Source organism: Leptosomus discolor, chromosome 1 (genome assembly GCF_034619465.1).
Source record: "Leptosomus discolor isolate bLepDis1 chromosome 1, bLepDis1.hap2, whole genome shotgun sequence".
In the NCBI taxonomy this organism is placed as follows: domain Eukaryota; kingdom Metazoa; phylum Chordata; class Aves; order Leptosomiformes; family Leptosomidae; genus Leptosomus; species Leptosomus discolor.
Window position 1 is genome coordinate 120,784,263 of NC_141391.1, and position 17,829 is coordinate 120,802,091.

Here is a 17,829-nt window from a genome sequence, read left to right on the forward strand (position 1 = left end):
AAGCAATTCATGTTCACATTTCCTGTTTGAAATTAAAACCAGTTTTAAGTCAGCAAACTGACAAGTTCAGGGTATTCTGCACGTAGAATAAGAAAATCAAGGATGTGTGCAGGCAAAGAACGTGTTTTATGTATGGGGGGAGTAAGCAAGTTCACAAAGAACAAAACCCGGAAAAAAAAAACAGGCCCAGAAACTTCAGTCCCAGAAAACGAAAAGGGAACAAACCAATCCCAACACAGATATCCCAAACTACAAAGATGATTAGTTGGAAGGCAATCGTCACAGCTTGGGAACGCAAACTACAACTGTAAAGAGACTGCTTTGTCAAGTCTTTTTTTTTTTTTTTTCCCCAACAACCTATCTTTGCAACACACACAACCTGCTGACTGACTGATACTCTGCCCCTTCCTTCATGGAAAAGAAACCCAGAGGAAACAAACCCCTTTTGCATTATCTCTAGGAATTGTACCAGGACTTTTTAAAAACCCAATGGATGGAACCCAATTCCATAGCAGTACCTCTCAGAGGGTGGAAGCATTAGTTTTATTTGGGCAAGGACAAGATCATTGCAATAACACACATCACCACGTTTAGTCATCTTGTTAAGCTTGCCAGAAGATAAAGAATTCAGACTCTCAGGTGGAGAGTTAGTAGCTCCAAGTCATGCAGGTAATTAAAATGAAAGCTGGAGAAGGAATGAGAATAATGCTTTGTTCTGTGCTTAACCACAGAACTTCTGATCTCCAAAACTGAGGGCCCTATGCATTTGAGAGGATTGAGTTCACTTTCTGCAATCCCTCCTCTTGCTCTTCCTCTGTCAGCTGTTCTTGGCAGAGGAGGTAGGGAAAGTAGTATTTGCAAGAGTACTAACAGTTGATTGCTGCTTCACAGTTACTACTATATTGGGCTGTACACATCTCAGAGGAAATGACTGAGTAAACCTTAAGCTCTATCTCTAGGTGATCAGTTGTATCTTCAGCTTCCTGACAGATGATTGCACATGCACTTAGTTGGTGCCTGAAACATGAACACGAAGTGCCAGAAGTTTATTATTGAACCTCCTCCTGTGTCTCCAGACATCAGCACAGAACAACCGCCACAAGGAACAGTCTCTTCGTCTTCCTCTTTCACCAAGGTTTGAACAAAGGGTATTTGTTATTTCCATACGTGTACTCCAGAATCAGCAGGGAGACATGACAAGAAATTTCACCACTGAACAGTTTTATCAAATGTGATTTTTAATGAAAATATCTAGGACATATTTTATTCCTGCAAAACAGTTTTCAAGTTACAAGACTGAAGGCACATATTTCTGAATCCATGGTGCAAAATTTGACACTCTTGTGTAGACACCTGGGAAATTTGGTCTTCCACATCCATGACCCCAGCTAACAATGCCAGTCAGAAACCATTTTCCATCTCCATTGCTTTGACATGACAAAGGTCCACCAGAATCACCCTAAAAAGAATATATTGAGTTGTACGTGTTTACAATACAGATCATTAAAACAAAATTCCACAGAAGATGTTTCGCGTGAGTAGTTACAACAGTGATTATACTTTCCCATTCACATAGTTCAAACCATTAGATAGTCCGCAGAGGGGTTTTTCTTGAAGAAGATGGGATTGAATAATGGTACCAAAGTTTGCTTTTTCACAGGAGAGAGGCCTAGCTCTCACTCTTTAAAGACACTAATAAAGATATTACCTGTCATGGACTTGATCTGAAATCCACATTTTGTTTCCTAGCCTCAAACTTACAGCTAAATCTGAAATCTGCTACTTAATATGTAGGTTCATTTATAGGTTACACGCCTAATGACTTCAAAAAATAGTAAGCTTTAAAAAAAGCAATCAAGAATAAAATGAAATACAGTAAATAAAATAAAATATTTAATAATTATATACTTTCTTTCAAATTAATGGTAAATGGGAGCAGATTTAATCCCTCAATTGATCTGGGTTGTTTTTTTTTTAAAAAAAGAAGGACCCCCCCCCCACACACAAACCAACCCTAAGTGTTGTCTGGCATGTAATGTTTAGAGTCACATAATATCTTTGTAATCAGAGCAGTTAAAATAAAGTCTCTTACAGACATCAAAGTTTTATAGAGGATGGCATAATTACATAATACAGGATAAACAGTACTCTTCCCTCATAGGATATTCTTGTAGAAATATATTGGCAGAGGTTCAGGAAAAAAAAAAAGTGCCACCATTTGGGGAAAATGTCTTGGGTCAAGCTTATACTTTCCTGTAAGACTCTGCTCCACATATAACATCTCTGAAAAAGACAGCTAATAGCAAATGACACTTTACCAGAACGTTGGATACAATAAAGGACTTCCAAACGCAAAAGGTGGGTTGGTAAAATGTTTTGCAAGAGAAGTGCCTACTTTCGAGACATATACTTTGTTAGAGCTAGGAAACTATTTTCCTTTGTAGGATCTTAGGATATACAGGTTGAAAGGGTCATCAGGAGATGATCTAGTAAAGACACCTGCTGCTCAAAATAGGATTGTCTTGAATTGCCTCACAAAATCGCTAAAGATTTAACTTGGAAGCTAATTTTTTCCTTCATTGACATCTAAGATTTTGCATTTAGAGAGTCAAATTTTCAAGTTTTTTCTTTAATTCTTGGGACAAGAGAAAAGTGGAACACCAACATTTTTCACAAAACTGAAATCCCACATTTCAGTCTGCTCCAACAACTGCCAGACACAGTCACAAATCATTTGCCCTTACAGAAATGCAGCCAAAAGACCTGTAAATTATGCCTTTCCTTGGCTATATCTTGAGTGGCAATAAAGATAACTGCAGAAACACATTCTCCACTTATGATGTTTATGAAAATTACGCTTAATGTCAACTGTCTCGCTAATTTCTAAAAAGCTGCCAGTGCATTATACTCCCTCTGAAAGCCTTCAGACGTTGCTTGACTTAAGAACCATTATGATTGCTCTCTCTTTTATGTAGACCAGTGAAAGCCAGAACATCCTGAAAATTCCAGATCTTCATCATAAAAAAAAAATAGTAGTTTTACTCTTATTTTAGCAGTAAATTTACTAGTAAAATAGTAGTGAATATATATGGTTTATATAAGTTCTATATAGTATAGTATAAATTATAGAAGATATATATTTATATAATATATAATATTTTACGTATGTAATGTGTGTATATACATAGTTTTACTACTATTCACTGGAAGTAAATTCAGAACTTCACGTTTATTATCTTTCAACATTTCCAGATCAGAAATATTATACATTTGGAAATTTATGCCTATCTGTCTGCATCTCACCAGCTAGCCCTGTAGTTCCAAGTTGGGAGGAAGGTATCCTGAAAAGAGACAAGCTAGTTTCTCAGTTTTTTCTTTAACTGAGACACTCTTGTGCCAAAATTTGCCTGCGTTCAACTTGTTCTTGGGACTTGCAAACTGACTGGCCCTTGGCCTGCAACGGAAACTTAGTCACACTACCCATGCACATAAAGCAGCAAAACTCTGAAAACACCCAGGTGACAAGTTTGCTGATAGACAACTCTTACATCACTGTTTTTCAGAACTGAAACATATGGATGACAAAGTAATTTGCCAGTCAATTCGTACACCTCCTCATGCAACAATGAAAGACAAGATAAACTCTATGCAAAATGTGCTAAAATACATACTTTGCACCCATCTCTTTTCCCAGACATTAGTCCAGCACAAAACATCCTAGCTGTGATAATTCCATATGTGGAATGACATAACGTTTGGTCAATAATTTCTACCTCTGCTTTCTGAAGAATTGCTGAACCTTCATCACCTGGGAAACAAATTGAAAGAAGAATGATTCAACAGAGTTTACCATTTTACTCATTGAAATACAAAACAAGAAGTCTTCGGAAAATACCTACAGATACTTTTGACCTCCGAGTTATGCCAGAGCCCAAACAATTAACTGTGACAGTGCAGAAAGCCTCTTCTAAGTACCAGACATTTATGTGATGTGGTCTTGGTCCTTTGGCTGCACAAAATACAATGGCATAATTGCTAGGGTTGGCCAAAAAGCTTTTTCTTAATGCCTTTTGGAAAATGTCACAATACTTCTTGATTTGTTGTCTTTTTTATTTTTAAAAGAAAACAGGATTTTACAAAGGTATTCAGATCATCACAAGACAGATTTGAAATTAGGCCAGTATCTCTGAAGGTGTGGGATCCAAAATTAAGATTATGAGTCAGAGTCAAAGAATGCAAATTGCGCTTTTGGCAGCATAAAGAGCTTGGAAACATCTCAAAATTTAGTCCTCTGTCTGAAAGTTATGGTAAAACATATCTTTTCTGTAAGATACATGCTTCCAGAAAACAAAATTAAACTGAACTCTCCCCTCCTTTCAGTACAACAGCTCTAATGCTACCACCAGGTGATCCTCTTGAATTCTGGATATCCCCAAAGAAACCTCACCAAAATATTCAAATACACAAGCGCTGGTTTACATGTTGAAACTTTGTTTCAGGATTTGATAAAGCTAGTATGTAATAAGATATACTTAAAAAATACTTAAAAGACCAATTTGGCAATCAAATTGTATAAACAGATAAAGGAAAAAGAGGGAACAAGGAGAAGAAACCCCCTTTTTTCTTCCTTTTTGAGGCATCATATTTATATTTCAAATAATCAGCTTTTAAATTTCACAGACGACGGACCAGTAGGCCAAAGAGAGACACCACCACGTGTCCATACCACCGTACTGAGCTTTCCTGGTAAGGCGGTTGCACTCGGTTTGCAACCATATATGCACTCACAGCTACTTACAGAGAGGCTAAATGTAGTTTAGCAGGTGGTAATTCTGGCTGTGAACATCAAGTCAAAATGCTGGAGGTTAACTCCCTGCTGCTGCCTTGTACCATGCACTTGCCTCTCCTACAACCCGTCAAGAGCGGCGGGGCTGCCGGGCCAGCCCAGTGCCAGCAGCCCCGAGCAGGCAGGCGAGGCTGGGCCAGGACAGCCCTGAGGGTGCAGACAAACTACCTGGGCCAGGACCTTGCTGGCAGACCCAGGGCTTGGTGCGGTGGTGGTTGCGTTATTGACACCAAGAGAAGCCATCACACCAACGGTTACACTGAAAGGGCTTTAGGAAAATGGCCACAAGAGGGGCAGAAGGCACCAGCATTCACACAAGGGGAGAGGCAGGAGGGCCAGGCCTATCCTTGCCATGGGGCAGCCCGCCATTACAGGTGTGGCCATTTTGTCAAAGGGGTGGCCATTTTGTCAAGCCACACTCCTTGGACAGATTTAGCACCTCACAGCCGGGGCCAGTGCTGCAGGGCTGTTCAGCCTGCTGAAGCTGAAGGCAGGCGGAGGGACACTTAGCAGTTTCATCTCACTGCAGCAAGCAGCAAAGGGTCCATTTAGGTATGCTAACAAACCTCTAAGAGTAACAAAGGGGAAAAACACTACCGTGTTATTTCGGAGAAAGTGTAGCTCCCTGCAAGTCTTAGCTAACAACATGAGCACGCAGGACTTCCAGATCCACCAGACTGGCAGGTAATTTTCCTAAGCATATGAAGGTATGTGCACACGGTAACCTACTTCCATAGGACGTTAATTTCAAAACGTTATGATTTTCTGCACACCTCAGCCATGCAACAAAAGCAGGTGTCCTGCACACACACACCCACAGCTGTTGAGGCTGCTGTTCACTGGGGAGCAAAACTGGTTCAACTGAAGCTCTAAAACTCACCTGCTTCCTTCTTTTGGCCCCAACCTGTTATCCAGCACTTGTCACCACTGCGGACTTTGTGCGAAAAGGGAGGCACGCAGATCGGCTGGATGACATGGCTCACTGTGTCCGGCCACGGCTTGCTCAGCTGCAGCAGCGCAATGTCATAGTCATAGTTCCTGCTGTTGTAGTATTCGTGGACTATGATACGTCTCACTGCAGATACAAACTTTGCACGGCCTTGTGTTTGCATCCCCAAGTGAGCGCGCCATGCCCTTGGGTCAGCCAACCTGGTTGGGAGCAAACAAACCAGCCATCTCTTAAAAAAAGTACCCCAAAACACCAGCAGGTGAAAGAGGAGGGCACATCCCACCTCAGTGCAGTTCAAACTCTGGAAGTTAAAGGTCTTTGGGGGATGCTGGCGATGTCTGGGACAGAGGGGGAAGATTGCTTACTTGCTCCCTTGAAAGCAGTGAGCTGCAGACACAAGCCATTCTTTTGATATCACTGATGCCCCGCAGTAAGCGGCTCCCATAAAATGGAGGCTGACCTGCCAGGGCCATTCACCTTCCTCAGTGTTCGTACCGCCTACAATCCGAGAGATGGGGTTGCTGCCCTTCGTGCTGCCACAACCTGCAAGGGATATTTCAGGTTATAATCCCCATCCCCAGCGCTTTCCTTTAATGAAAGTTCTTCCCACACAGGGCATGAAAGAGTCTTGCACTTTCTAATGTTTTGAAATCTATTTCCTTGTCCTGATCTAATCAGAAAACTTCTCTATTTGGCTTCTCTATTCCTGAAACAAGAAATGACTACATAAAAAGAGCACCGGCTTGGGAAATTTAGTAAGTTTCTTTTCTAGCTCTTCTGCAGAAATTGGCCTCTAAATATTTCTTGTGTCAGATATGTCAAAGGATCCATTGATGTAATAAGCATCAAAATGAATATATAAAAATATACAATCCTTCTTTTCTTTTTAATACTGTCAGCCCTGAACTGAAAGGAGTCCATCAGGATGGAATTAAGTTCAGCATCGTCAGGACAGTCCTTGCCAAAACAGTAGGAACAATGCAAGGAAAATATTTATAGTAGAAGCTACAGTTGTGAGTTTGGTCATTTATTATTTCAGAAACCAGGTGGTCCAATCATTAATTTGCATTGAAACAACTGAAAGTCTGGAAATGTTGTATATTCCTAACTCACAGGTAGCTGATCTTTACCCCACTGTCACTGAGCATATGCAATAAAAACTTAATACCTGCTGCATGAATTGTATCCACTCCAAAACAGGAAGGAAAAGGGCTCTATTGTGTAAAAAGTTCAATGTTTGAAAAGATGAACATTTGAGAGGGACTTACTGCAGCTGCTTTCATCACTTCCATCAATACAGTCCATGGTCCCATCACACTTTGCATTTTGTTTCCTAATGCAGATGTTATTCCTGCACTTAAACGTGTGGTTGGTGCAAGGAATACCTGAAATAGTTGGGGGAGAGGGGCAGAACAAACAAACTGTTTGCTTAGCTTAATGTGTGAAGAAATGTCTGCACAGATAAAAGATCCATACCTGTATTAGTAGATAGGAGGAAACATAGCAAAAGAGCTCTTTGGCTGGGATGGCTTAAACAAATCTCTAAGTAGAATAAACTATTCAAGTAGAACTGCATCTATACTAAGGCTAGCATCAAGTCAGCTGAGTCTGAAGAAAGATTTCCTTCCATCCTTTCTCATAGCACTAACGAACACGGATATAGTAGCAAAAACTTAACTGTAGAACAAGTGTTAGGCTAGAAAGATAAAATATCCAGTAGTCTGGAAAGAAGCCCTGCTTTATATTTCAGTATTAAATATGAAACTAAAGATTGTGGTGAAAGCAGTCTTGCTAATTGTATTCAGTTAAACTGCAATCCTCAGCCTTGGTATTTTCTTATTTCCCTGTGGCTCGCAATGAATGAGGCCACTCAAACCCAGTCTATTTTTCTTGTCAACACACAGAAGTATCCTGTAACCATTTACACAGACTCAGTCTACTGACTGTGAGATACCTGTCTAGTCAAGCAGGTAAAAAAAAATTACTTTTCTTTGAAGAAGTTACTTGCAGCACTTCTCAGTTTTGCTCCCTTTCATGTGTCATGGTGTCCATTTATACTAAAAAGTTAAAGAAATGTCTGACTCAAAATGTTCATGTGCCTAATGCTAGATGTATAGCTTCTGTAGCATTTTAAACACATTAACCTTATAACCCTGAGAACTGCTCCAGAGAAACTATCATTTTTATAATTATATTACAGATGGTAAAACAGATCCAGGAAATAATTTGCACAGATTATGCTTTAAAGAGATAAAATCTGGGATTCAAGCTTTAAACCCCTAGATCCCCATCCTGCACCCAAAATGCTTAATTCTTCTGCCAGTATCTTGCTGAAACAGATGTTCATGAGCTCATTAAAAAGAACCAGCTTAAAATCAGTAATTGCTTGTTTATAAGCTACTAGAAAACAGAACAAATTATATAGCCTAAGTTAGAGTTGATAGTGTCCCTTAACTCTTTACATGCAGTACTCAAGTCAGGATTGGATAGATGACAGAAGAGAGAAAAAAATTAATCAAGAGCGTAGCCTTACTGTGGGTGCAGTTCTGTTCATCTTTTCCATTCTCACAGTCATGTACTCCATTGCAGGCAAGCAGGTTATCCTGTATTGCTAAACTGGAGCTACAATTCCACTCAGGGACAACTTTAAAAACATAAGTCAAATCAGTACAGAAGCATGCTTGTAATGCTAACACTGCCCTTCTGACTATGCCCAGGTACAACTTCCATACCTTCACTGCACAGTACAAGGAGGAGTACGAGTGCCACATTATGCATGGAGAAAATAAAGCACAAAGGAGTTCAGTGACCTTCATTGCCCCAAGTGGAATAGCCCATGTCCTAACCCTCTTTCACCATGGACATTCATTATCATTCTCGTGTACTCTATGCACCCCAATTTGTCAGTCCCCAACAAAAATAACTCATCTCAAAATAGAACAGAACTTTATAATTACCAGCACTTATCACATGATAAAACCCTAAAATATAGCCTATTACAGCTATTTTTGCACATCTAACTTTCTTCCCTATGCTTTCCAGTGCCTCATGCTTTCTTCATTCTTAGCTTCATCTGTTTCTAATTAACTATAAATTTGGCACTCAAAAGACTGACTGATAGTCTGCACCTGGGCATAGAAAGAAGCTGGAAACATCTTTTGTTTTTCCCCCCCCAAAAAATTTTGCCTTATTTCAGCTGGCTTTCAAGACCAGAGAGTACATTACTTGGGTTTTCCAGTCAAGAACTCTAGTAGGTGAATACAAACCACAAAAGAGTTCATCGCTTTCATCGAAGCAGTTGTTTATCCCATCACAGCGCTGCATCTGCTGGATGCACAAGCCGGTAGAACACCTGAAATGTCCAGGTGGACATGCTGGAGGTAAAAACCAAAAGAAAATAAAACAAAACCCCAACTTACAAGTTTTCTTTTCCGAAATATTGCCAGCTCATTTCAATTTACAGTCACTAAGCTGCTCCAAGGAACGATAAAGTTGATCTAAATGTAATAGTTTGTAAGCATTGCCAGCACTTAAATTGAATTCAGATGTTGAAAAGTGGGATTTAAAAAAGAAGAAAAAACATCTCTAAAGTTCCAATTCAGCTGCTACTGCAATATGTGCTGCAGGCTCTACACTAGGGCAGGACCAAATCAGCCAGTGTTTTATGGTGCACCACAAGAGAGCCTAGAATGCTATCTTCTTTTAAAGGACAGACTCACTTTCAATAACCAAAATTTGCAGCACTTTGCAACTTCAGTTAGTAATCTGTATTGAGGTAACTTATGAATTACGTAACTGTTTGCCTTTTAAAATAAAATAAGGAAATTAATAACTTTTTACATACTCCACATATAAGTAATGCATAAAATTGCTCTCTAATGTGCGACGTAACTGACTAGAAATGGTTGTCCTCTACTATTTTAACAACATGAATACATAATGTTAACACAGGGGAAAAAGTATCAGTAAACAGTTGTCTGCTTCAGGACTTGAAAAATCTCACAGTCAGTAGACTGTTTTATCAATTTTTTGAGATGTTTTTCAGCTCAGATGTCTACTTGTACACAAAGTATTTAAATTGATGGAAACACTGGAATAAGCAGTTGGTTATCTGGTACTCTGATCATTACATGGAAGTGTTTGTAGCAATAGAAACATTGCAGCAAAACCTTGGGGATGAAAACAAACAGAAACTGCAGATCAACTGACTGCACTATGGCCGCACAGGAAGCTTTAAGGACTGTGCAGAAGAGAGCAGAATGTGTGCATACAGGAAACCAGAGCATGCTGCACATGCCCACAAACCTTAGCTGCATAGCCTTGATAAGCTAGAAAAGGCTCTTTGTTTGCTGGTCACCTGACTTAGTAAGATTAGAAAAGAAAATACACAAAAACCCAACAGAGAATTTCCTCTGTAAACCTAATTAAGTCCCACTGGACCTGAAAAATGCTGCTTCACAGGTCTGAAATGCAAAGATGGGTTGAAAAAGATAAATATCTGTCTTACGTTGGCTGATGTTATAGCTGCCATACTCCACCAGAAGTGGCTTCTCCGAGACCTTCGAACTGCACTGAAGCTCGATGCTGACAGTAGAACTTGCAATGTGGAAGACTGTTTGGTGATCAACATAGTAACCGCAGTACCTAAAAGTGTTCAGTGGGGTTCTAGAGCGGCCTTACATACAATTTAAACATCAACATCACTGAAATTCAGCAATGCAGTCAGCTGTCATACTTGAATTAAGAACCAAAACCTGAAACAGTACCAAAATTCCCCAAAATGCTGGTCATAATCCTTCATGACCACACACATGCAAGCAGAATGTTTTGCCAGAAAGTCTAGAGGGAGAGAGATGTAATGAAGAAATTTATCAAGACAAATGTGGGTACTTTTGTCACCACTGCTGAGATCTGGTTTTGAAAGATTGGGATTTTGGGGAAGACTTAAGTAAGTTTGGTGAGAGGGGAAATGTCAGCACAGTGGAGAGCAAATTTAGTTGATCTGATTTTGAGGATTGCCCCTAAAGAAGAGTGCACAAAGGCATTTGGATAAAATTGGCCCAACTACTTCGGAGGCAGAGTGGAATAGATTTAGGGAAACTGAAAATATTTCTAAGTAGTCACCCAGCCTCCATCCACCATTAACATTCTGGAATTTTACCTTTGAAAGTCACGTCTTCAAATAACTAGCCTAGATGAAAAAAAAAAAAAATCCCTTGGATTCACATCTACTTTAAACTGCCATTTTGACAAAGAGTTTCCTTGGACTTCTGCCTATGTGCCACTTAACTCGGAGAAACCTAAATGTTCCCTGATGCCAGCAAACATTTAATTTTGCTAACATTTCTAACATTGCTAACACATTTCTATTGCCAAAGATATTGCAACTGGCATTTAGATACTATTCTACCTGGAAGAAAAAGGAAAAAAGGGAAAAAAAAAAAAGGAGAAAAAAATGGAAAAAAAGAAAATAAAAGAAAAATATAAAAAAGAAAAAAGAAAAAAAAATGAAGAAAAAAAAAACAACCCCCAAAACAGAGAGAGGTTGCTGAATCTTGCTTTAAAAATTGCAGACAGTTTTAAATGTAGTAAACCAGTGAACATTGACAGTACAGGTTGTTCTAGAAGTAGAAATAAGGATCCTTTCTATTCCACGAAAACATCCCAAAACCGCAGCATTTATCAGAAAAACATCTGGCTTTAAGACTCCTGTCAAGAAATGCACTTATCAGTCTAAATAGATTTAAGAGCAGAAGCAGCTGTATTGATTCTTAGCACACTTGGCACACACACTTGCTTGACAGCAGCACACATGCTGCAGTTAGAATGAACTTGAAAGAATGCGGAAAAGGATTATTATATACTTAAATGGACTAATGGACTATTATCCAGAGGTAGATATTTCCCTTGTTTATTTTGGCAACACCAGGCATGGCATCAGGACTATTCTTCATGTCAACGAATGCAGGGAAATTGGTCAGTGATTTCCATGTGGATAGAAGATGCCTGGAAGTCCTGTGCATCCCACTGAAGCATGCCACAGATAATGGCCATGCTCATTCACATGTTTCCACATGTGCTTTGTTTCACCCTATGAAAATGAAACATTCTTTTAACAGATCTAGGGGATTTTGTTCCAGCAATGTAAAAAATAAATGAAGAAAACAAACAAAAAAATAGACTTTTCTTATATATCCCGAAAACAGATGCAATTAAAAAAAAAAAAAAAAAGAGTTAATTTTACAGCTTTCTACTCTAGCAAAGTTAACTGTCAAAAAAACAATAAAATCAATCTAATAGGGCTAAAAGTGAAGACTTCCTGCTACAGGAAGTCTCTTTCTCACTTATTTTAGTGTCTCTGTCTTCAATGTTCACAACCTAAAACAGCTTGCCAAAGCACATAGCAAAATGCCACCTAACCACCTGATTCCCTTTAATTAGCCCACAGACATTTTCTACATTCCTCCTTCAGTCAATGACTTCAACAAACCTTAGCACCATTGAAAACAGAATTACAGGCTGCATTGACCACTTCTCAGCCATATAAAACAACCTCATCCCACCAGAAGTAGAGGAAGATCCTGCCCTTCTGTGGAAGGGCTGAGACAGCTACATCAAGGAAGTTATCTCCTGTACACAGTGAGAAATGCCATATGCTTGTGAGATTTGTAAGACAGAGCTCCTTGGGAGCCTTCTACTGCTGTTTTATTAGCCATTTCTCCAGGTCCAGGGCAAACGGAGGTTGCAAGGTACCACGTGCAACTCTGTGCCATTGTTACAGAGAGAAACTAATTAAGGGGATCCTATCCCATATGTTGAAGCAGGGAGTGGGATACCTTTTCACGGGATGAGTAGATACATGCATCCTGTAACAGGGACAACGGGATGTTGATCAATGGCTTTAAGAAGAATAAACCACCGGCAATTCTTTGTTCACATAAACCTCTAAGAGTCTGCTCACAGAGGCTCATTGATATTTCTGCCTATGAGAATTTCAGCAAAAGTATTTCATTAACTGTAAGTCCTCTGACTAGGCAGAGGAACATTTGCATGTCCACTGGAAGAAAGATGAGGAAGAACTGTGTGGTTGCCATCAGTGTCTCTAGTTAGATAAAGTTGTCGCTAGAGGTTTGAAGGAGCCTTATCTGCATCATCTCATAGTAGCAGTTTATTTACCATGATCAGCCTCCTGAAGCTTCTTGACCCTTTTTACCTAAGACAGCAGAATATGCATGCTATAAGCTGTAATTGCAGGAAGCTGAAAAGGTGGCGTTCTCCCCACCCCATTTCATTAATCATTAAAATTGGGGATGGGGTGGGATGGTAATCAAATATCTGAATGCTTCATGCTTTAAGTCATTTTTTTCCATAGAAAGTAGACACAGGACAGAAAATCACAGAGGTTCAAAAGCCTTCTTTTCAGTGAAAAAGACACTTTCAAAGGAAAGCAAGTCTCACTCTACTTTTATCATCAGCAACTCGCAACAGAAATCAGAAACATTTAGAACACATGCAGTACTTCAAAAGTAAGGCCCCAAGTGCATTCCTAAGGGTCATACTCTGACATTTGATTCTGTGGAATGTATAATTTGTAGGCTTATTTAAAAGCTACTTTTTCATCTAAAGAATCCTTATGACATGAACACATCGTCTTTTTCTTCTCCAGATTTTGCCTTTATTTGATTAATAGCTCAACCATCCCTAACTTGTCAAATCTTTCCAATTGTGTCATAAAAAGAACACCAAAGAACCCCACAAACACACCAAATGTTGTCTGTTTTGACTGGTGTTTTTAGGTGTCTATCTAGTGCAGCAACAAATTCCCATCAAGGCACAATTTTAGGACCTTTGAGGAAACTGAATTTTCTCTATATAAGTACAACATGATAACTTAAAGGTTTGACTGCTTAGTTTCAGTAGTGAGTTCAGAAATTCAGTTTCAAGTCTGTTCATACTGAGGTTTCCATTTGAACAGGTTTTTTTTTAAAAAAAAAAAAATCCATCATCCTAAATCTAACCTTGCCTCATCATCAAGTGATTGAAAGATGACTCTAAAAATGAGGAAAAAAATGCGTGGACAATATGCATGGGAAAGCAGCAGTATTTTAATAAAAAAAGTAGCAGCAACATTTTAATAAAAAACACTTAAGAAATACAATGGTACCTTGGCAGCTAATCTGTGCGGTTTTTCTTTCAAGAGCCAGCAGCTGGAATGTGGAAGCAGTTACCCTTCTCTTCCAAATAAATATCATTGTAATAGATTTCGCCAAGAAGTTAATTAGGTTTGGTCTCCTCATGAGCAATCATAGAGTTAAGTTACTCTTAAAAGGGTTTTAACAGACCTTATTCAATGATCCCAGAAAACTCAAAATTATTTTAGGGTTCACAGGACATCTGCCTGCACCCAGCTCTTCCCATTTCTTTCTCTCCAGAGAGTACCAAAGGCTCTTGCTTTCATCTTCCTGGTATTTTTCAATAGAGTTGGGTTTTATATGTATATATATTTTGCAAAGGTTCAGTCGCATCATTAGCCAAAGTGAAAGAACAGTAAGAGACACCAGTGAAGTATCTCTGTCTTTGTGGAAACTCCGAGTGAGCTGCAGTAGTGATGGGAAGGTTTATTTTAGTAATAAAGGTACAAAAGTACTTACATGTGTTCATTAATTTTCCACCATCCTCGCTCACAGCCTTTAATATTCTTCTCACTGATAGTATAGTTATGAAACTTCAGAGCTATACCGAGGCTTTTATGTGGAGTCTGTTGTGAGCAAGAAAGACAGTGCAAATAGTCGTCTTCCTTTTGCAAACATAGCGCACAAAAGTCTTTAGACTTGTCTCAGCAATTACAGTGCTTGGCAGTGCCACACTCTGGGAGCTGTGCTGACTTTGCCAGCTCAAGAGCTAGCACTTGAGACACCTGCCAGGTATTCAGTCTTGAATAAAAGCAAAGGTTGGCAAAGGCCCACTACAGCTGCAGGCTTTCTCCCCCTCTAGCCAACAGTCCTTTCATCTTCAAAAAGCCACTGGCCATAGAAAGCAGCTTTTCTATCAAGATCAAAGCACTCGAACACATCCAAATTTACTTGTGTAGGGACACACCCCCCAGTGGATTGTTAGCTAAGATACTGCATTGAGTAACTGTGTCACTCTTGTAATGCTAGGAGTTATTGTAGTCTTCTGCTAGCACCTGCTCAGCCAAGCATTCTTTAGCATTTTACAAAAGATTTTTGACCCCAACATAATCATAGGAATTTGTAATTAATTAATATTTCCTTTATTAAAAGGAACATTTTTGCAAGACAAGGCAGTGTTCCTTTAAAAACAAGGGCTGGTTCAGGACAAGAATCCAGAAATGGAGACTTTTCTCCTTCCCTCTTACAGAAAACCTGGTTTGGGAAATCAGGGAAGTTTCAGCGTTAAACTACTGGGAAATTGAATGGTTTTGAGAAACAAGTCTTGGGGGTTGCCCATGTTAAGCGGCCAGAAACCTTTCACTCAGAAGTCCAAGGTGAATTGAAGACCTGAACTTTAGCAAAAAGGTAATCGCCTTAGCTTTCTAGAAGAGGAAGAGGCTATAGGTCATGGCTAGCTGGACTCCACTTGGATTGTTGTGATTCAACATGGGCAACCACTAGCTTAACCAGACATGAGTAGCATAAGCAGAAAGATGGGTAAAGAGTGGACTACATTGTATCCATTGTCATATTCTTCAGAGAGGAAAAGACTGAAGGGTAAAACATAAGTCAAATATCATATTTTAGCAGCATCAATAGGGAAACACTAATGTCATCAGACAAGGCATGACAAAACTATTTTAAACTGATGTAAACTTTCTGTCATTTGCTTTCAGGAAAGTACCTGAAAAGATGCAGAGAAAGGATATCAAGAAAAAACAGTCTGTGGGATTGTGCTGATAGGACAGACCATCTTAGAAGACAAAAATTCAATTTATTAAGCATAACAAATTAGACTGAAAAAAGATATCAAAGAAGCGGCAGTAATAAGTAGGTTAGAGGAGTCATTTGTAGATATTATTTTCCCAAATTTTTGGGTGTGGGAGGAGGGGAATTAAAAACTATAAAGTCTTACATTCTCTGCCGTGAAGTAATTCTGCAGGCTGAACATCAAAACTTATCTCAGCTCTTCACCTTTATAACAGAATAGCTTAGGAACTATGTTCTCTTTGTTAAGAACAAATGCATAGAAAAAAAAGAGAAAAAAGGAACGATACAAGAAACCTGAGCACAGCCAGCTATTCAGCTATATCATTTTGATAAACTGCCACATCTACAAGGGTGCAGGTTTCTCCTACACAATTGCTTCTGCTATATATACTTACAGGTTCTGCATGCCCAAAAGACAAAACAGTGCCTAACAGAGAGAGATATCCATGTTACCTGGAAGTTCCATGCACAAAGACATTTTGGAGGATAATAGCTTGGATAATAGGGACTTGTGATTCTACCTTCATAGCCAATTTTCTCTTTTGTCGCTATTGCTTTTCCACACCCTAAGGAAAAAAAGGAGGCAAAAGTTGGTAACCCTTAATATACTTCCAAGCAAAGCTATTCAGTGGGCTAAGCAGTCTTCCACTGCAAAACAGGGCAGCTTAAGAACTTTATTTATCTGGGTTCAAGCTGGAAAAAGATACCCTTCCCGATGCTGCAGACAGACAAGGGATGTAAAAGTCTAGGAATACTTGTTGGGCTCCACAGGACCAGGAGAAAACTATGAAGTTTTGTATTGGTTATTTCACTGAAGGCAGTTCTGCAAATAAATCTCAGTGAACAGTGTTGCACACCAATACATTCAGAGGATGTACATGAGGATCTCTAGTCTTAAAATACAGTCAGTTAGAAGAGAGGTGGACAACGTGCTAATCTAATCAGCCTCCTGGAAGCCGAAACTTTCTTTCATGACTGCTCAAAGGATTTAGAGAGTCCTTTAAAAAAAAAACAAAAACATATAAACAAAAACCAACAAAGAAAACCCAGCCCCGAATTTAAACAAACCAACCAAAAAACATAGCCTTGCTTTTAAAGTTACTTATGATGGAGAATTCATCACATGCTTTTATGATGGTGTTTTAATGCTTAATTACTCTCAACATGGAAAGTATGCAATGTTAGATTTTTCTCCTTGTCCTACTAGCATTATGATCATTTTACTGTTTCTGATTATGATCTAAACACATCTTATAGCTTAAAGCAATAAAAAGCAGATTATGGACTTGACACACTGACTCCTTTGTGTTAATGAGGAGGTAGCGACCGATAGAAAATGCAGGCAAAGCTATGGAAGTTTTATCTTCTGAACGCAGTTTTTAATGCTGAATTCCTTCAACCTTTAACATCACCACCGAGTCCCAAACCAGGAGAGAGGCCAGAGCAGTGCTACACCTGGAATAACAACTCCATCTACTGGCACATTGCAGTCCTGACCAATTGAATTCAGTCAGTGCTGATTTCAGACTTCTACCTTTATATTTCACTTAAGAACAGCTAATTTGCACAGGCAGACGTTCAGTAATGCAGAGGAGATGAAGGAGAGACAGAGGCATGCAGGAAAAAAAAAGAAACTGAGATACAGGAGTAATCCATAGTCAGGAACATGACAGCCACGTTGGGTTCTTAGACAGAAACAGTACAACAAACACATTTCCAAACACAGAACAAACCTACTTTCTTCTGTAATGACCTCAAAATAGCCATGGAACTCCTTCCGTTCCTTAATTTGTGCTGCCTTAAACATTACCAGCATAAGATTATTTGTGGACACAAGTAACACCAAAGAATCAGCTGGTTCACAGGCTCTGAGGGGGAAGAAAGTCAGTAAAAGACAGTCAAAAAAACCTGAAAAAAAAACCCAACACATTGCTCTCATTCTGTGCATAAATTTCCACTGGTGCAGAGTTTACCTACCTCAAAGCCTAGTAAAACTCCATACTCACAAATATAAAAGTAGGTGTTACAAGGCCAGTTGGAAACTCAATATTGGAAAGCCACTTCTTACAAAAAAGAAAGGTATTGCAAAC

At 39.2% G+C, this 17,829-nt stretch overlaps 1 protein-coding gene across 1 annotated transcript in view; it reads right to left on the reverse strand.

Moving 5' to 3' along the window:
* Positions 1–1,288: 1,288 nt before the first annotated feature.
* Positions 1,289–17,829, reverse strand: part of TMPRSS7 (transmembrane serine protease 7) — a 32,372-nt gene continuing 15,831 nt past the window's right edge. Inside the window, exons 8-18 of the mRNA XM_086463387.1 lie at positions 17,477–17,607; positions 16,193–16,305; positions 14,447–14,553; positions 10,303–10,439; positions 9,062–9,169; positions 8,329–8,439; positions 7,064–7,180; positions 6,161–6,338; positions 5,727–5,995; positions 3,672–3,808; positions 1,289–1,459 (exon numbers count right to left, since the gene is read on the reverse strand). Coding sequence (XP_086319513.1) covers positions 1,289–1,459; positions 3,672–3,808; positions 5,727–5,995; positions 6,161–6,338; positions 7,064–7,180; positions 8,329–8,439; positions 9,062–9,169; positions 10,303–10,439; positions 14,447–14,553; positions 16,193–16,305; positions 17,477–17,607 — 1,579 coding nt within the window. The remainder of the gene's footprint in view (positions 1,460–3,671; positions 3,809–5,726; positions 5,996–6,160; positions 6,339–7,063; positions 7,181–8,328; positions 8,440–9,061; positions 9,170–10,302; positions 10,440–14,446; positions 14,554–16,192; positions 16,306–17,476; positions 17,608–17,829) is intronic.